General features: G+C 35.6%; 1 protein-coding gene across 2 annotated transcripts; it reads right to left on the bottom strand.

Annotated features, from left to right (window-relative positions):
- Positions 1-896: 896 nt before the first annotated feature.
- On the bottom strand, positions 897-19,850 carry LOC104608408 (agamous-like MADS-box protein MADS1). Of its 2 annotated transcripts, XM_010274383.3 has the most exons (9): positions 19,216-19,850; positions 18,808-19,041; positions 4,904-4,985; positions 3,203-3,264; positions 3,026-3,125; positions 2,878-2,919; positions 2,709-2,750; positions 2,445-2,605; positions 897-1,199 (listed from the first exon to the last, which is right to left on the bottom strand). In XM_010274383.3, exons 2-9 carry the CDS (start codon positions 18,987-18,989, stop codon positions 1,196-1,198), a joined length of 675 nt encoding a protein of 224 aa, XP_010272685.1. In that variant the 5' UTR covers positions 18,990-19,041; positions 19,216-19,850; the 3' UTR covers positions 897-1,195. The 2 variants fall into 2 exon arrangements, with proteins under 2 accessions (XP_010272685.1, XP_088746213.1); XM_088890087.1 differs by lacking the exon at positions 897-1,199 and having other exon boundaries at positions 2,441-2,605.
- Between the last annotated feature and the right edge of the window lie 1,203 nt (positions 19,851-21,053).

Raw genomic sequence — 21,053 nt, 5'->3', positions numbered from 1 at the left:
CACTTTAAAATTGTAATCATTCCAAACTGAGCCTAATGGATTCAAATCCAGATATTAATTGATTGATCCGATTCATTTAAACTTTTTTTTTTCTAATTATACTTCAAGAATTACCACTAAATAAAGAATAAAGATGCCAGCCACACCACACCAAGTTGATCTAATTTATTTTACCAAAAAAAAGTTGATCTAATTTGCTATGAGCACACTATCACGGTTGATCTAATTTGATATGGGCAGACCATGGTTGATCTAATTTGATACGAGTAGACAGTTGATCTATTTTGATATGGGCACACCACTATTGTTGATTTAATTTGATATAAACACACCATGGTTGATTTAATTTGATAGGGAAAATCTATGAAACTGGAAAGACATGGTACGGAAAGGCATGTGACATCATGTATAAACAGCACTGAACGTTTCGAAGGCCTATTTGTGTCAAGTGGAGCCATCATATAAGGTATATTTGTACAAGTGATTTAGTCAAATTATGGGGTAAATTTAAGTACACAAGGTATATTTAAATAATTAACCCTTTTATTTTTTTCAGTAATTAGAAACGTTTTGTGGCTTTAAAGGTTTTTATTTTCCAATTAGAATTTAGTTCTTCCCTACCAACTTTTTGGTTAGTATTTTTACTCCTTTTTTTTTTTTTTTTTCTTTACAAAGATTCAGTTGATAAACAAGTATGTGATAAGATAATTTCGATTACAGTATACAAATCATATCAATTATTAAGATCCATTTACCACACACAGGATAGAACACTGATATACAAAAGATGCTACCTGTATCACTATAGGCTCACAGCATGTTATAAACAAATCCATGGAGACAGATCTGCAGATTATCATTAGAAGAAAGGGAAGAAGTCACACAGGAATAAGAACTACATTAAACTGCTTCTTTTATATATAGTAGGATCCAATTAATATTTGGTTCAGCTAAATACACAGTCTACAGCAAGTCTGTCTCCAACATAAGATTGATTGTGAAATTTATGAAGAACCCATGTAGAAAGAATGCTAAGATCCTCATTTCTGTTATTTTCACCTCTGGTTCTTAGCATTCTCTTGGTACGCATATCACCCAGGAAGGATACTGCTTCGAAGAAAGAAAGAAAGACAATAGAAGGAAGGGAATTAAGAGAGAAAGAAAAGGAACTCCAGAAATATGTCCCTTGAGCATACTAACTGCAAGCAAGACAAAACAAAGAACATAATTAGATTAAGTTATGTTGAGACATAATTGTAGTAATGTGTGTGTCTCACTGATGGAGTTATCAGTTATGGTAAAAAAAAGGCTGTGTTCTAATGCTTCAGGCTTCCAGGATACTGGAAAGGGTGGGGTATTGGATTGGGACCTAGCTAACCTGTGGCATTTTTGCTCAAAGTGGCTAATCTCACACTTGAAAAACCAAGATTTTGCCATTGCATCAAGCAAACCATATCATAGTTAATAAGTTAAGAGTTCGAATTTGATCACTAATGGTATAATTACTAACACAAAATACTTACACCCTTGAGGCTTCAGTCAAATACTTACATTTTCGACTTTACCTTATAACTTACACACCCTTTGGCCACAAAAATCAGTGAGGCTGGTTGATAGCAGTCCGAATGAGCTGCAGACAAAATCATACACACCCGGCTAAACTACCTATCACGGTTGAACACATCAGTGCTCACTGTGGGCCCCATATGAGACCCAGCTGTACTGAACACCAACGTATTCAACTGTGATAGGTAGTTCATCCTGATGTGCATGATTTTGTCTCCAGCTAATCTGCTTGTCTCCAGCTAATCTGCTCCCGGTTAATTGAAAGGTAAAAAGTTGACACTGTTTATTTTATTTCTTCAACTCAGGAATTGGGATCTGCTCCTCACATAGGGCACCTCACGAAGATCTCAGGCACACCCCACCATACATTGGGAACATCTCCCGTAAATGATAACACATAAGTACGGAAGATATTCCCAAAATACAGTGAGATGTGCCTGTGAAATCGGTGTGAGGCGCCATGTGTGAGGAGCAGAGCAGATCCGGTCTCCAACCTAGTGGAGGTGGAGGTACTAGTAATTTACTATTACAGCCTTACCATAATTAAGGACTATGGTATCAGCATACTTATTCAGGTACATCCATTATTTGTTATGAGATAGAGGTCCAAATATGAATTTATGAGAAAGGCGTTACTGCTTTCTGATCCAAAGAATCTTCCAAAGCTTTTTTACATGGTAGCATTCAATGGGATCCAAACCCTTTGACAAAAGGTTGATAAGGTTATATGGTATATGCTGTAGCTTTATGCATAGGTATATAATTTATCTCATAAATTCATACTTAATGAGCATGCAGGCGTTGCACCAATTTCATCTGATATATGTGCAAGTTCATCTGTATCATACTACTATGTAAATGGTGGTAGAAAAGTTTACCCTAGCTGGAGTGCTGTTTGTTCTTGGCGGGAGTAATGGTGGTTGGGTTCCAGTAGATTTACTTGGAGGAAGTTCCGGGAGTCGAATGTCTGAGGCATCACCTCATATTCAGATGCAGACATCATGCTCATGTGCTGCTGTGCCCTCTCGTTCTCAGCTATCTAACCATCAGAAAGCTCATTTATATTATTATCATAAGCATCTAAATATACATTCATACAGAAGAATATAATGCAAGAGAGAGAGAGAGAGAGAGAGAGAGACCTTAGCACGAAGATACATGTTATCATTTTGTAACTCAATCTCCTGCATAAGATACAATGTATAATCAGTGACATTCAAAGCTGAAGAAGTTGTTAAGTGACACAATATGAAAAATGGAGAAAAGAGTTACTTGAAAGAGAAACATGAATGTAAGCCTAGTAGTAATTACCCTTTTCTGCATATACTGGATTTCGGCATACAACAACTCATTCTGTGAGATTTCAACATGTTAGTAAGACATACATGAGCTTATAACAAACTAAAGGACATTTATTGGGTACAGCTTAAGAAATACTGATGGGTATCAGATCAAATACCTTCTTAGATCGAATTCTGCTAATGCCTTTCTCCAATCTGCTCTCAAGCTGTTTGAGTTCTTTAACGGTCATAGTACTTAGAGCCTCTCCCATCAAATGCCTGCAAATGGAATTGTAGACGAAATTATAACTGTACAACTCTCGCAGGTTGAGCTTAACAAAGATTGATAGACTTACCTGTTTGAGTTTTGTAAAATGCCTATTTGTTGTCGCAGCTTATTGGCTTCTTGCTGGTAGAACTAATATGATTGTTGATAGAGCACAGAAGAGTTGGAATGTTTCAGTTAGAAAATGCGGAAAGGATGATGATTAATACAAAGATGTTGGAAATGGTTGATATATATATACAGAGAGAGAGAGAGAGAGAGAGAGAGAGAGAGAGAGAGAGAGAGTTTATGGGAAATAGTCTAATCTCTGCTTGCTGGCATGGCATCAATTACATATATATCTATGAAATATTTACCCATTTAAATACATGCAGTATATGATACATTTATTACTTGTTCTTTATTGAGAAATCAGAGAGCTCTCCTACACAGGAGAATGTGTACAACGAACAGACCTTACAACTAAACATGGAAACGATATGCTCAAAAAGATTGATAAGGGGATTAATCTCCAAAATTGAAACTTTGGCTTCCTGGGCAGGGCTATATTATTGACCTGTTTGAACTGTTACTGCATTAGACTGAACATGCAAGCGGCCTATTTAACTGTTTCTAAGTAAGTCTTGGAGATTGAATGATGAAGTATCATGATTAACAAATGGATCTCTGATCAAACCTGAGATGTTCCTCTTACGAATAAAAATGATTTTAAACACTAATTTTTGCATGTTTGTGTATTCTGTGCATAAATTTGACCACTAGTTTATTTAAAAGTCTTGTGGACATCCTTGTCATTGAATTTGTTGCCTGGTTCGAACAGGCAAGCTTAAACTCCTTAATTTGATGCTACCACTTTTCAATTGAATTTCTTGAAGAAGGATATATAGGCTATCACTTTGGATGCTAAACATATATTTGTTAGGTTTTCCACAGAGGAAGATTATTTGAAGGTGTGGTTGAGGGAGGTATTTATGATTTTTTTTTTTTTTTTTTGTTCTGGCTTTTCAAATGGGTTCCAGAGTTTGAAACTGGTTGGGAACCTTCAATTTTTGTGGGTATGGATTAACTTCCCCTCTTGCCAGTTAACTTTTATATCGAATAAGGCTTGTTGAGATCAATTGTTCAATCTGATGCCATTGGTTTGGTGAAAAAGGTGGAACCGTGGAAATTGTTTTTTATTGGTTTTTTCCCATGTTGCTAATTTGGTTTTCTTTTTGGGGTTTCGGCATTAATCTTTGGAGTTGGAGATGTGTGCTTTTTATAGTAGAGTTTGGCTTGAATGAGAAAGGTATTTACTTGTGGGGTAGCGAGTTTCTTTTCTTTCCCATTTGATCCTTTGTTAGTGGAACTTTTATTCATGCACGAATGTAGTTTTGTAAACCGCAGAAAATCGTTATGTTCTTGGATGTTCTTTTCTACCATGTGTTTTCTCTATTTCCTGTTACTATCAATCCTTACAATCCTGTTTCAACACAAAACTATTTGTGTATGAGAGAGAGAGAGAGAGAGAGAGAGAGATTTCAAGGTGAAAATGTAGTTAATGCATGCCATGCATTATTATTTACTCAAGTTCTATTTTTCAACCAGAAAACGACTTGAAGACCAATGACTAATAATAAAAATTCTAAACATTCTAAGTACTATTAATGGTTGATCAATAGTATCTAACAATGAATTTATTTTGATCCAAAAAATATTAATGTGAATCTTCATAGCTTGCACAGATCTAGGTTAAAAGACTTGTTAAAAAAGTAGAAAGAATGAAACTTACCTGGGCATTAGCTTCTGAAACAGATCCAGAATTGGAAGAATCTGCGGAGGCCTTCTTGTACCTCTCAATTGTTGTCTTGACACTGCACCCATTAACATAGAACCATATGAATTTTGCAAAATTGTTTTAGTTTTAATGGATCACCCAATTGAGCAACTTATTAGGAGTATAGTTCAGTTTCCCTGATTCAAAGAATTTTAAGTACATTAGGCTTGGGTTCAGGCTCAGGCCAACTCAAAATTTAACGAATGTGAAACCCAGCCTGATTAAAGTTGCACTCTACAACTTTAATGTGTTAAGAATTAGCCATGGTAATAGAAATGCCAAAAACAGCCATTTTTAGTTTTAACCTGAAGACAAATAGCAAACTGGACATTTTTGCTACATAGTGAGAGTTATACCCAGTATTATGAAGGATGCATCATAACAATGACAAAAGAACCTAAGAATGTAAGCAACTATAAGGAAATATCTTATGTAGGTAAGAGTGTATACAGGTCTGAATCATTATATGAATGCATAAATGCAAGAAAGATAATTGAACTTTTTGAATAATAATTGTCGATATACTTGGATATATACAAACAAAAAGCATAGACAGTCACATTTGGGAACTCTTTGGATAAAGGATTAGTTTTATCAAGTTCATGAGTGTAAGGATAATAAAAATTTTTCGGTAAGTAGGAACCTCTAATAACTATTAGAGTATTAGTCACTATAACTAATAGTCATGGTGAAGAGATATTTTATTAGTTATTAGAGAATATTAATTACAAATAATTGCCAATTTTTTTAATGCTTTTCCTTTGCACAACATAATACTTTCATTTAAATCTTTTATTTTAGGTATGCTAACTTCTAAAAAGTTTAAGTAAAGTGAAAGGAAAATAAAAAGGAAGCAAAGAAGAAAAGTAGAGAACATATAAAAGAGATGGAAAGAAGAAGAAGAAAGGGAAGTCCAGCAAGGAGAAGTCGAACTAGCTCTCCTCGCTTATCAACCAAGTTGAATTATCATTCACAAAAAGCCAAAATTACAACAATGCCCATAGATAAGTAAAACAGATATAAGTAAGAAAATACAATTAGAAAAAAACAAGTATGTCCCTTTTGACTAATTATAACACTCCCCCCTATATATATATAATTTCCAACTTGTTACAAATATAATTCATCCTTGAACGACCAATTCTTTTAGTAAAGATATCAACTAATTGGTTTTCTGACTTAACATAAGGAGTAATAATATATCCACTTGTCACTTTATCTCTCATAAAATGACAATTAACTTCAATATATTTAGCTCTTTCATGAAACACTAGGTTGGGGACTTGGAGGCAATATGTGTTGTGGCTTGGCTGTAACCATAGTTGTCAAGGCGATGCCTAGGCGACAAGGTGCCCTTGGAGGCTTGTAGTTTTGTGCACTATGTTATAAAATACTTATATTTTTTATTTTTTGACATTATAATTATAAAATAGGCATTATTAAAATAGAATACTCATTTTATGTGTTTATGTACTAATTTATTTTTGTTATTTTCTTATTTGTTAGGGTTTAATTAATCACCTAGCCTCGCCTTGGTGCCTTAAAAACTATGGTTGTAACAAAACAATTAAATGGGTTGACTAATTATGATAGTCATTTCCTAAAGAAGATGCTTCAACCAAACTAAGTCATAGTTTGCATGGGCAATTGCCCTATGTTCAACTTCAACACTACTCTTTTTTTTATTAGTAACTTCAACACTACTCTATGCTTTTTGCTCTTCCAAGACTTCTTGTCCATTAGAAACCCTACTTAATCTGCATTTGTTACCCTTCTAGGGACAAGTCTCCTCCTTTCTTGTACAATAACCCATGACCAGGAGCATCCTTAAGATACTTCAACACCCTCATAACTACATTCCAATAAGTAATTGTAAGGTTCTACATGAATTGACTGAGGACTTCAACACTAAAGGATATGCCAGGCCTAGTGATAGTGAGATAGATCAGCTTTCCTACCAGCCTTTGATATCTTACATGATCTTCTAATGACTCCCCTTGACTATCAGTCATCTTCACACAATAGAAGTTTTCACTGGCTTAGATCCCAACAACCTGATTTCATCTAACATGTCCAAAACATACTTTCATTAAGACAAAGAGTTTTCCACTTTGATTGTGCTACCTCAATTCCCAGAAAGTATTTTAAGGTTCACAAATCCTTAATTTGAAAATGTTGTTGTAAGAACTAATTCAACTCACTACTTCCATTTTACATCACTACTAATAAGAACAATATCATTAAAATAAATTGTCAGTATGATTTTCCCAAATGTAAAATCCCTACTAAACACAAAATCATTAACAATGCATTGTTTCAAACCATAATCTTGCACCACATTGCTAAAGTGACTAAACCATGTTCATGGTGATTGCTTCATCCCATAGATAGCCTTCCTCAATTGGTACACCTTCCCTGACACCCTCTAAGCAACATGTCCAGGATGTTGCTGCATATACACCTCTTCCTAAAGATCACCATGGAAAGAAAGAATTTTTGGCATCAAGTTGAAACAAGGGCCAATCAAATTGGGTGGCTAAGGAAATGAATACCCATATAAAGCCTATTTTAGCCACTAGTAATAAGGTCTTTAAATAATCCACACCATAAATTTATGTGTATCCCTTGGCAATAGGTTGAGCTTTGAACCATTTAATACTTTCATCTTGACAATGCTTAACTGTATAAGCCCACTAACAACCAACAAGCTAGTTCTTAGAATGTAAGGAGGTAAGGAAGTAAAACCCAAGTATTGTTGGATTGAAGAGAATGAGATTTTTTATCCATTGCCTTCTAGTTAGGAGATGAGATGGCTTGCTATACAAAACATGATGGAGAAACAAAGGATAAAAGGGAAATGAACTACTGATATAAAGGAGACAAGTGAAGAAAAGAGACATACCGAGAAAGGGTGTGGTTTGTGCATGCATGCTTACCTTTACAAAAAGCAATAAGAAGATCAAGATTTGAAGATGGTGGATCTGTCAACAATAAAGACTTTGGTGGTAGGTCAAAAGCTAAAGTTGGGTCAACAACTGATGATGATTTTGGTTGTCGATAATGTTTAGAGTACACTCTGTGAATTGATAGTGGGTAAGGGACAAAATTACATCACCGAAGTCAGAAGGAAGAGGGATAGAAGGGGATGAATCACACCTATAAAGAAGTTAACACCTAAAGCGACAAAAGCTTTTTGTAGAACAGGATCATAACACTTGTATCATTTTTTAGTATGAGAGTGACTGAGGAAAACACATATGATAGCTCTGGAATCAAGTTTATCATGACCCAAACCCAATTTGTGAACAAAACACACACTACCAAACACACGAAGAGGAAGAGAAAAAGAAGAAATAAAAGGAAACAAGATAGAGAATGGAGACTAACCATCTAAAACTAAGGAGGGCATATGGTTTATGAGAAAACAAGAGGTGATAATTGCATCACTCTAATAAATTTTAGGAACCGACATCTGAATCAACAAAGCATGAATGGTTTTAATCACTTGATGATTCTTCCTCTCAACCACACCATTTTGCTAAATAGTATTTGAACAGGAGAACCATGAGAGTTAAAGTAATATTGAAAACTATTATTAGTGTTCTTTAGCATTGATAAAACAAAATGCTTTAATACATACATCAAATTGTTTCCTTATCTCAGCATGAAAAGAGAAAAATAGAGAACAATTCTGAACACTTCTTCATTAAGTAGATCCATGTCATTCTTGAATAAGTCATCGATAAATATTATAAAATACCTGAATCCATCATAAGATGACACATGACTTGGTTCCCAAACATTTGAGTGAACTAAATCTAAAGGACTAAGGACTCTGTTATCGTCTTTGGGAACAAAATACACTTTATGATGTTTTCTTAATTGACATGACTCATAATCTAACTGATTACAAACTCTAAAATTGGAACTAACTTCTTCAAAATACATAGAGAATGATTATCAAGATGACAATGCCATTGATGTCGCATAAGAGAGGAGTGAAGAGCCTTTTGTGGGCCATGGTCATCTTAGTATAATTTTCCAACTTCATGGCCACCACTAATTTTCTTTCTTATCTTGAGATCTTGAAAGACACAATAAGACAGATAAAAGGTTACCAGAAAATGAAGGGCTTGAGTAGGTTTACTTATAAACAAGAGACTAGAGGGAAAGTTGGGAATATAAAAATATAGCCAAGAGGCATTACCGGTACCAATAATGGAGGAAGCGACATAAGCTAAAGTGGCAATTTGAGATGGAGGAGACAAAGATACAAACATATCTATGGAGCTAGTAATATGGTTTAAGGCTCCAAAATAAATTGCCCATGGTGAATGTGTATCACTAGAAACAAAGTAGGCAGTACCTAACTTCATAAGTGTGGCAGTGGTATTACTAGAAGAAGAAAACTAGGAAAGCCTCTCATACTCCTCACGTGAGACAGAGATTGTCTTTATCCTTGCCAACACTAGAAGTAGGAATATCTTCAATCACACTAAGGCTTTAAAAATCACCATTCACCACAACATGGTTAATCCAAGAAGATGGAGGACCATAAAGATCATAACAAATGTTGACTATGTGACCATCTTGTTCACTATGTGAGCACTCATGAGCTGAACTATGTTAACGACCACTATGACCACCACCATCTCTTCCACTTTTACCATGCATTCCTCTTCTAGTAAAACCTCCTCTAGAAGCTACCATACCTAATTGCTCTAAAGATGGGATGGATCACTATGTGGAGATAAGGATCTCCTTATGTAGGAGAAAGCCTCAAACAAGGACAGAACGTCACCGCTACCTAAGATTTGGGTCCACACCAGTTCAAATTCTCTTTGTTCTTGTTGTGTCTTCAAAGCAATGGATAGGGATTGATAAACATTAAGTTCATTCCTTAAGCTTTTCAAAGAAGCAAAATATTCTTTAACACTTTTATCCCCTTGATAAAGGGAAAAAAAGTTTTGGTATAATTAATATATTCTTCTAACATTATCTTGTCTGGAATATAAATACTTGGCACGGTCCCAAATCTCCTTGGCCATGTCTAGAAAAATGAGATTCACACTAATATGGTTCTCCATACTTCTACTTACCTCTTGAGATGAGAGATACTTCAACCGACTTAACCCATGGTATATAATTAGTACTATTAAGTTTCACTGTGGTTAACTGTGAATTCATGAGATCAGATTGCAACAATTACAGTGGGTTTAGTGTTACCACTTGATGAAGCCATGAGTGCAAAAAGAAAATACTAATTTTTCACTTAGGTAAACTATCAAACAGTTGGTATACATCTATTGTAGCACTCTTTTCAGTTAGGAAAAACACTAAAAAAATCACTACATTTCTATTTGAGAAAACTAGGAAAGCATCACACTTACCACAAGATGGCACCACACCACAAAAACAACAAAATCACCACACAAATTGAAGCATCACAAAGCTTCCATCTTCGAACTATTGAGTGGAGGGACCTTAGAAAAGCACCACCAACTCACACAAGACTGCAACTTGAGGCATTAAAGTCTCTTGTCCAAAGTGAAGAGTTTTCTCTATTTCTAGACTACAAAGAAGAGAGACATGAATAGTAACAATCAACTTTAATGCTCTAATACCATGTGCTAACTTCAAAAAAGTGTAAGTGAAAGGAAGACCAACAAGGAGATATCGAACTAATTCTCCTCACTATCGACCTAGTATGAATTATCATTCACTAATAGCTGAAAATACAACAATTTCCCTAGATAAGTAAAACAGATATAAGAGAGAAAATAACAACAAGAAAAGGACAAGTATACTCCTGTCAACAAATTCTAACATTAGGAATACATTTCCAAGGCTAAATTTTTTGAAAAAAAAAAGAGTTAAGTTTGTTTTCCATAATGAATCCATATAAAAAGGCCATTACCCAATTTTGGTCCTAGCTATGTGTGGTCTTGGGAGGGGTGAACTAGATACAAACCTAACCTTTAATACCTTTTCCTTTTATGCAAAGTGGCTACTCTACTCTAAGACTTTAACCTGCAATTTCATGCTTAACAACCTAAGATTTTACCATTACACCAAGCAATGACAACTCAATAATGAATTTATAGTTTTATATCCATTATTGAAATAAAACAACCTACTTTCAATCTCCAAAGCATTGCTATGAAGTTCAAAATGGGAGATAGAATAAAAGGGGAAAGAAGCTTGGTCATTGGATTATAAAATGAAATTTTAATGTACAAATTGATAGATTAAGAAAACAAGAATTATCTATATAAGTTGCAACTCAAGGCCTTGAACTAAATTCCATATGAAATTTAGGGTAGAAAGATAAGAGGATGAGATTGTGGTGGAGGTAGGGATAGGAGAGATTTATTGTCTTACCAACTTTTCTTACTATTTTATAATGACTAATTTTAAGAAAAACAAAGGGAAATGAATTTTTATATAAAAAACCACTATAATGTCATTCTTAAAATATTTATTCTATTTACTTTAATGTTATAGTTGTCATATGCAAAGCAAATAATATTATACTATTAGGCTTTGCATATGCTATCTAAGAGTGTTTTATTATTTATATATATTTCTTTTTCACATTATAAAAGATATTTATATGTTATACATACAAAAAAATACATCGTAATATCTAATATTGTATAGGATACTTGTTAAAAATTATTAGTTAGTAGATACAAGAGAATTGTGGAACTTAGTCGGTTCACCCTAATATTATTAGTTAATAGGAGTTATTAACTCATAAGATATTAATTATAAGGGTGCTAGTAATTGAAATATGTAGTGTGCATGAGACATTTCAAAGTAGCAAAAAGGTGAATAAGGTCATTAAATTTAATTAGAGTTGAACGAACAGGTACAATGAGAACATATAATGCTAAACTATTTCCAATGTGAAAATAACTTATTTTTTTCTAGTTTTCAGGGTGTTGAAAAGTTACAAATAGAATAACAGCCAATATTAAAAAAATTATAGGATCTCTGACCCAAATACAACTTAGATATTGTTAATACAAGAAAGGTGGATAAGATTGATTATTCTCAATTTGGGATAATGAAGAATACACAGGCTGATAAAAAAAAACAATGAAGAATACATAGAACAATTCTATCAAATCTAATGAAAATTTTGGGACCAGAATCTGACAAAAATATTGTTGAGTAACTTTTAAACTAAAAAATTTGAGAAGATAACTTTTAAGCAAGATGGAAAATATGAAATACCTAAAACTAGGTCAAATTCTTCAAAATTGACATCATCTTTTCATAATGCTTTGGCTTCAAAGTTGTTGTAAAGGAATGAGAGGTTGTCAAAGGTTATGTAGCTAGGACCAACATTGGGTAGTGATCCTTTTTTATCGTGAATTAGAAGATTCTTTATGGAGATAGAAACCTAATGGCCAAATCTTTGGGTTAAGATTGGCATGTAGAACTAATTCTTTTTTTTTTTCATCATCATCATCATCATCACCCATGCCTCGTCCTAACTATATGGGGTTGGCTACATGAATTCTATTTAATGTCATTTTTTATAGGAAAACATAACTTTCATTAATTATGAGAATTATAGAATTACAACTGCCACTTTCTATTTAAAGTCATATATGCAACTAAATAATTAGTGCCTAAATCATTTCTTACTATTTCTATCAATGTCCTTTTTGGTCTACACTTAACTCCTCTATCCCCTTTTCTTCTTCTAATTGGAGCTATCGGAGGTCTTCTATGTATGTGACCAAACCATCTTATTCTACTCTCTCTCATTTTATCACCTATTGGAGCTACTCCTAGGTTCCTATAGATGATTTCATTCCTATTCTTGTCATTTTTTAGTTTTTCGATTTTCCCACTCATCCATCTTAGGATTTACATTTCTGTAGCACTCATTTTCTAGACATGTTTCTTGATTGTCTAACACTCTACTTTATACTTATAATGAGGTCTTTTTTGAAGGTAAAAACAAAAAAGAAGCACCACAAAAAATCTACTACCCAAAAAACAAAAAAGGCCAATCCTTCATTTATCCCAACAACCCCAACGCCACCCAACTAAGAAGCACCACAAAAAGGATCCACAACACAATGAGCCAACCATAGACAAAACTACCACACCAAAAATGACCAGCCCACCAATCCAACCCCAACCACAAAAACCAAAAGAAATGAACACTAAAACTTACTTCAACCAAGAAGTACCCCTAAGCACATCCTTGCTCTAAGCAGAAATTCTCCCTTTTCCTCATCTTCCTCTCCTCTAGTTGACATGGACTTCTTCGTTTGAATTTGAATTCAAACACAACGCCACACCTAACTAGTGTTTTAAAAGGTGTAGGAGGCATATGCCTGGAAACATGCCTTAAAGCGAGGCACCCCAAAAACGCCTAAGGTGTATGCCAGAGGCACTGATGCCTTTGAGGCATGTGCCTCAGGTGCAAGAGGCATATGAGACATATGCCACATGAGGCGTGCTAGAGGTGTACACCTCATGCACCCGTCAAGAAAAAAACAAAAGAAAGAAAAGGGAAGGAAGCGGGAAAGAGAAAGATGAGATCTTCCTCCTCTTCTTAAGTAAGAGTAGCTTAGTGTGTTCCTAGTTTATCTTCTTATCAGCATGTTTCTAGTATGTGGTTATATTTTTGGCTTATAACAGTTGATTGAATAAACTACATGTAATTTTTGAAAGAATTCATTTTGTTTGTACTCTACTAAATTCTTTTTTTTTTCCAATAGCTAAGTTGAGGAAAACAACCTTCAAGTAGTATTTACATGATAACATATATGAAGGAAAAAGAAATCCTTGTGAAATTGTATATATGTATTTACATGATAACATACTTAAATTGTTTATTCTACCGGAAGTTTCTATCTTGCAATATGTTGGTCTTATTAAATGTAGAAAACAGGTAGTCAAGCAGGAACATTTTGGTGACCTATTCATGAAGAAAGCATGTGAAGTTGTCTTTGTTGTAAAAAACAAAATCATGTATATTGACAAACAACTCCTAAGTTTTATTATCAACAGAGAAGAATACATACAAATTTTGGGGATTTAAATAATTGGTTGCAAGGGAAAATTCTGGGAAACAATATAAGAAAATTAATGTTATCATCACCATATTTTACTATTACTACTTTAGTCAAATTTTCCATTCAAAACGGACTACCAATACAGCCACTCTATGAAAAGTATGTGGGATTATTTGAAAATCCATGAAGATCCGAGCTGTTCAACCTGCAAGATGGTTAGTAGATGCTAATCCAATGAATGTGAAAGACCCTACCCTTGTTGACAAGTTATCTGAATAGGATATAGGAGATTTTCACATTCATTGGATTAGCACCTACTAACCATCTTGCAAGTTAAACAGCCCGGATCTTCATGGATTTTCAATGGTCTCAGAATAGGTACAGTTTATGTTGTTGCATTCTACATTGAACCAATGCTCATAACAAAAGAATAAGAAAAGAGAGAGGGAAGGAGAGCAAATCAACAACTGGCTCTGACCTCCATCCTCCAAATTTGATCGCCTTCTCCATTAAACTAAGAGAATGACTTCAATAGAGAAGAAATTAAGTGATTTTGTCCTCCTTACTCTATTTTTTATTGTTTCTCATAGCGTTTGGACTAGGATTTTTTGATTTCCTGTTCGTAGAAACTCTAACTATATCCATGTTTTAAAGCTTTGTCTGGTGAGAAGTAGAGAGAAAAATGAGGTCTATTGATGTTTTAGCATTTTTACTTGTTATTTTGTAGATCAGTCTAAAAATAGACTAGTTGAGATTCGAATATGAGAAAGGAAGGCTGTCTAGCATGAGTACAAGGATTCGAGACCTTTCCTTGCATGGGGTAGCCTACTACTGGATCTATATTCTTATTAAGAGGAAGAGCAATCTCTTGGGGTACTAAGAAACAAGGCTGCGTGGAAAAATACAAAATGGAAGCCAAATACATTGCTTGTAACACTACAACAACTAAAGCAATTTGGATCAAGAAGTTCATAGAAAGCCTAAGAATAGATGGTGCATCACAAGGACCAGTCATAATATTCAATGATAATCAAACAACAATTCAGACCATCAAGAATGGTGAAATAGAACTCAAAGGGAAGCATATTGAATTGCAATACAGATATTTGTTAGATATCTGCCGATGGAAAGAGATCGTAGTAGAGAATGTGCCCATAAAGGATATGGTTGTCGACCCACTGATGAAGCCCACTGGAGTGAAGGCTCAGTTTGGAAAGAGTACAAATGCAAATATGTACGGTGCAAATACAAGGTTTTGTACTTGCACTCTTCCCAATGGGGCTGTTGGCACCTTGATCATCTTGGTCCTTGATGGCTAAGTGGGAATGTGGGATATGAAGGAATGAGTGGCTATAGGCCCTTGTGATCTGTGGTTGGATGTACAAGTCTTTTGGCCAATGTATAACCTCCACCATTGGATTGATTTCTCTATGTACACACACATATCTCATAGAAATGATTTTTCCATTACTTTTGCTTAAAATAAAATTGTTTTTATTTTATGTGTACGTGTTTTGACTCAGTCATATGGAGAAAAAGGTTTAATTGGAGACTCTTGCCAAGCTAGTAGAGGTTAGCTTGGCTTGGATAGAGTCAAGGACTAACATAAAAGACGTTGGGGTCAATTATGTGGCCCAACATTCCCACAAAAGGAGATTATATAAATAGGATTCACGGCCCATAACTCTTCTGCAAGTTATTAGAGTCCTTACACACTCCAATCGCAGTTGTTCCTAAGCTACAATTTGGACAAGTCATCAGACTCTTTGAATTGGTATCTACTGACATTTGTTTTGCTAGTCAAGAGATCTTAGACGTTCACTATTTATATCAAAAAGAAAGAAAAGAATATGATTTTTTTATTTTTATTTTTTAAATTTGTAAAGAAAAGAATATGTTGTACTTATGTTGGTTTAATTGTACATGTGTAGGGGTTGGTATGATACACCAAGATCTGTAGTATAACTACAAGTATTACTAGCTACCTATATTATCTACACCTCAAAAATGACCCATGATCACTTTGGTTATTCTAAAGATCTAACGGAGATATCCTTTATTAACTCTGTACTAATTAATAATCTATTATCCTTGTTATGTTATATTATGTATGTATATGTGTAATGTATGCATATCAATTGTCCTCGTCAACATGGAAAAACGTTCTATAAAGCTGTGTTTGGCTTAAAGGAAAAAGTAGGGAAAGGAAGGAAAACCTATACAAGATCTGTAAAGGTTTCCTTACATTTCCCTACTTTTCCTTCAAACCAAACATAGCCTAAGAGATTAATATTAGGAAAACAAACAAATTATGATAAACTAACTGAATGCTGAATACCTTAGGGCACCAAAATTCAGACTTTACAAAATATAGGAATTTCCCAAAAGAAAAGGATAAAAATGGAAAATTATTAAGTGGGTTCACATGTTGAAGAGTTCTAGTCAATCTCTGCAACCATCGTAAGGCTCTTTTTTCCTGTACATTAAATTAGTAAAGTACAGATTACCCATAAAAAATGAAAAAAAAAATCATGTTACTTTGAACAGACGGTCAGGACTATTTATGTTTGCCCAAGATCAAATGTGGTAATATCCTTATTCAATCTTCCAAAGTCTCCAGATTTTACCCATTTGAATATTGAACCTCTAAATATATAAAACCTAGATAGCCTAAGATTAGCCTCTACAACATTAATTAATATAATAATAAAGAAAAGAGGAAAGAACCCAAAAAATATATCGAAAAGAAAAATAAAAGAAGTTCTGAGCTTCAGAATTCAGAGCTCTGAGAGACAGTTTTCAATGTGACGATTTATGGGACAGGATCTGATATTATTAATAAGTAGAACAATAAGATGACAAGACAGCATTTCTCGTAACATTTTGTTACCTTAATTTCCTCGAACACGATTGGCTGTCTCTGCCACGCTGGCAGGAAATCCGACACCATGATTGGATGAAGGATCTATACTTCCAGATTCGTGCCACGTGATGGGGCACCTAAATACATCCAGTGCAACTCCATGAGACCACTGTGTATTACTTCTACCCAGTTTGAGAAGTTTACAGAATCCCGAAATCGCCATTGGCTAAAGAACTTTTTAGGGTTTCCAGGTTTTAGTTGCAGAGGCTCTGTTGTTTTCCTAGCTGATTTAATTAAAATAACTCTTGGGTCTGTGTCCGTCGTACTCTGTAAGACTGTGTTTCTGGCTGCATCGTATAGAAGTGATCCGTATAGCAGCCAATATTGCACGCTCCCCATGCATCTTGCATGCAGAGAGACCCAAGTACAGACCTCTCATTGGGTCGTACCCTTCTCTCTTCTCATCCCTTCACCACAACTCTCTCTCTCTCTCTCTCTCTCTTCTGATATTTCAATGAATATCTGTTGAAGCATGTCTAATCCACAATAGTTCTCCGCTAAGTGCAACCTCCCTTCTGATGTCTACTGTGGGGTGACGGATTAGTGATATTTATGATTACCCATTTCATGCATCCGTCATGTGTTCATCTCCCTCTCTCAGCGCTGAGAGCCTGAGATCTCTCTGGGTGTGCGCAGAGCTGTCTGCGATGCATCGTTTAGCTTCAGCTGTTGCAGATGCTTTGTCAAGAAAGTGAGATGGGGTAAAAGGAGAAACCCAGAAAAAAGTTTCAATCTGGAAGTGAAATTTGAGTTGAGGAAACAATGGAGGAAACCCCAGTATAGAAATCATGATGCCACTCTCCTGTCAGAACTCAAGAACACAAAAAATCGCGTGTGACGTGACCAAAGATTCGTAAATAAGACTCAACAAGAAGACAACACAACATCGGCAAACCTAATCTCTGTGTCTTCAAACCTAACCAGACTGATCAACCCAATGATATTCATCCACGAGGGTAAAATGGTCTTTGAAATGATGAAAGTTCAGAAAGAGAAGCAGAAGAAACCCTATCTGTGTTTTGATTGGCTGGAGAACACTTGTGAACGTCTGTTGAGAGAACCCACTTGGGTTTGGAATCCTGCTGTGATTTGAGAGAAACCCATCTGATATATGAGAAATGTTGAAGCTTTTTTTAATGAAATTTATTAAACTGACATGTTATTAAGGAAGAGTCAAGAGCGAGGAGGAAATGGGCTAATGAGAGCTTGACAGCTTTGATGCAGGCTTGCAGCAGGCTTTCTTTAGTCTGAGAGAGAGAGAGATGAGAGGGGATAGAGATGATGAGAGAGAGAACAGGAGGAATAAATGAAGAAAAGAGAGGAAATAGCAAAAGATAAAAGAAAAAAAGAAAACAATGGAAATGGTGGAAGGAGGCTGATTTCCTAGCCTACATACACCTTCCCAACCCTACTTTGTTTCTGCTGCTACCACAAAAGTATAAGTCTACAACACTTCTATTTCTATCTAATTACAACGGATCTATCTACCAATCCAGCAAAGAACAAGAAAAGAAGCATAAAAAAGAAAAGCTAATACAGGAAAAAAAAAACAAAAGGAAAAGGGAAGAAAAAAAAGACGAGTGAATCTTTGTTAGAGAGAACTAAGATCTCTAACATCATAAAATGATTAAGCTCTTACTATTAAATCCCTTCACAAAATCTAACACAAGCTCAATCAAAGCACAGAAGCATGTACAAGTCTGACTAAATTGATCCTTAACCTATAAGGCAAAAACCCAGAAAATCAAAAAAAGAGAAAAGGCTCAAAATTCATCAACAGAGCTAAGTAAAGAAGAAAAAAAAAAGAGAGAGAACATACAGTAGTGAAAGAAAGGCTCTAAGAAGAAAGAAGAAGAAGAAGAAGAAGAAGAAGAAGAAGAAGAGTACTGTAGTACCTATTGTTAGCATATTCATAGAGGCGGCCGCGGCTGGAGAAGACGATGAGAGCAACCTCGGCGTCGCAGAGGACAGAGAGTTCGTAGGCCTTCTTGAGCAAGCCATTGCGACGCTTACAGAAGGTGACCTGCCTGTTTGTGGTGTTTTCGATTCGTTTGATCTCTATTTTTCCTCTTCCCATTTTTTTTCTGGGAGAGTCTTCCGTTGCTTGATTTGGAAAATCCGTGGTGAAGCTGAAACAAGCAAAACCCAGAAAGCACAAAACAAGATATTGATGATTCTGTTAGAATAAAAGACTCATATAGGCCTGAATTGGGATTGAAGCTGAAAACTTGATGGACCCGAAAGAGGCAACAGAATATAGACATGTTATCTGCAGATAATGTTTCATGTTTTTGCTTACTGACCCTGTGGAGGAAACGGAAGGGAGAAGATATAACAAAGGACAGAAACAAAGCCTTCTTCTCTGGAAAATCTCCTCCTCCTTTCTTCACCAGTGACTACAGCTCTGCACAGGAGAGATGCAGAAAATGGAAGGTGGTTGTTTTAACAGATGGATATTTATAGGCTTGAAATCAACTCTCCACCACTCATCATCATTAATACAACCACTTACCCTCTTCTCTCCTTTCTCTCCCTCTCTTTGTGTTGTTTTTCTAATGGTTTTTAATGATGAATGAGCAGAAAGAAAGCTATGGAGCTAGGGACTTCAGATTCACTCAACAGACTCTATAACCATCCATTTTCGTGTGTATGTTTGTGTGTGTGATGGAGGAGCGCAATGGAAGAGAGAGAAAGGAAAGGGACTTCTGGAAAGCGATTTATTAATGGGTTGAATAAGACATCCGGATTAAGTTGCACCCAACTTAATACTTAATTCCAAGAGCAGAGTTGAGAGAAAAACAAAACTGGAGCTCTCTCTCTCTCTCTCTCCTTTTCTTTTCCTTTTTCTCCTTTCTTTTTCTGTTGGATTTTTTGAAATTATTTTTTTTCAAGATTTCATTTCTGATCTCTCATTTGTTTGATAAATTCATTAGACTGTGACGTACTCTCTCTCTCTCTCTGATATATTATAGCCATTGGGACCGGTTGTTGGGACCTTGTGTTGGGACTAGATCCGACGTCGGTAAATTATTGATCTTTGTATCTACTATGTTTATGACACAGCTGAAGATGACTCCCATGTGACGTTCTGATTCATTTGGGGTAACAAGAGAAGCTGAGAAAGGGCACTTACCCTCCTATTCCAGAACCTCAGGATAGTCATTCTTTGGATTCGGATCCTACAAAGACCCGGGTCCAAACCCCACTTGCTTGTTGTACGCCTAGCAAGGTAGCAACTCTCCCATACCTAATTATGAGACTATTGACTCTGCCATTCCACATCGTCTCACTTGTGGTCTTTTCTGTGGGTTATCTCTCTCTCTCTCTAGTCTCTAGTCTCTACCCGACAAGCCAGCCCGTCTACTTTTATACTTGTTTTAGTGTTCTTGAATTCCAACCTTCTTTGACTTTCGTATTGGATTCCGATGAACCTGTTTCTATTTGCTCTTATACCAGCATACCCGAACTGATCCGACCCATTAACAGCTCTAGTAAGGGTGGAAAGAATACCCAATTACGTGGATAGTCCACATCCCAGCCCCTGAGATTTGGTTTCAGTATAACAGGGTCCAACTCAGCTGGTCCATAGATTTAAGACCAATTGGGAATTGGGTCCAACCTGTAACTGATTTTTGAGGACCCAATAGGTGTATCGACCTTGAAATCGAGTACTGAAGACAAGTCTGGGTATAGAACCGCCCGTATCATAAATGGATCATAACCTGACAAGATCCAATGAATATGATAGGATTCAGGTACACATGGACCCGAACCGAACCGACCCACTGACAACCTTAGTTTTATGGTATATGGGTTTGACCGACCCGGAAAGTTGCTATGTTTCATTATGATCAAAACCTAGGACTACCTAAACTCCCTAGGAAGTGATTCTGTGACTATGAACGCCTCAGCAATTATTGGGTCCGTGGACCTCCCTTTGGTTTATACTGTAAATATAAGGAAATATTGTATTCTTATACTCACCAAGTTGACTATGACAAGTCATTGATCAGTGAGAAAATACATGATGCTCCTCAGCAAAATTGAAGGCTGTGATTATGGCCCCACTGCCTCCTGTAATAGAAATGTGTGAATCATGGGCAAGTGAAGTGATCACCCAATGATCAAAACAGAAACGTAA

This window comes from Nelumbo nucifera, chromosome 6 (genome assembly GCF_055504915.1).
Source record: "Nelumbo nucifera cultivar China Antique chromosome 6, China Antique-T2T, whole genome shotgun sequence".
In the NCBI taxonomy this organism is placed as follows: domain Eukaryota; kingdom Viridiplantae; phylum Streptophyta; class Magnoliopsida; order Proteales; family Nelumbonaceae; genus Nelumbo; species Nelumbo nucifera.
The sequence above is the reverse complement of the archived record's forward strand: the minus strand, read 5'-3'. Positions and strand labels throughout refer to the sequence as shown.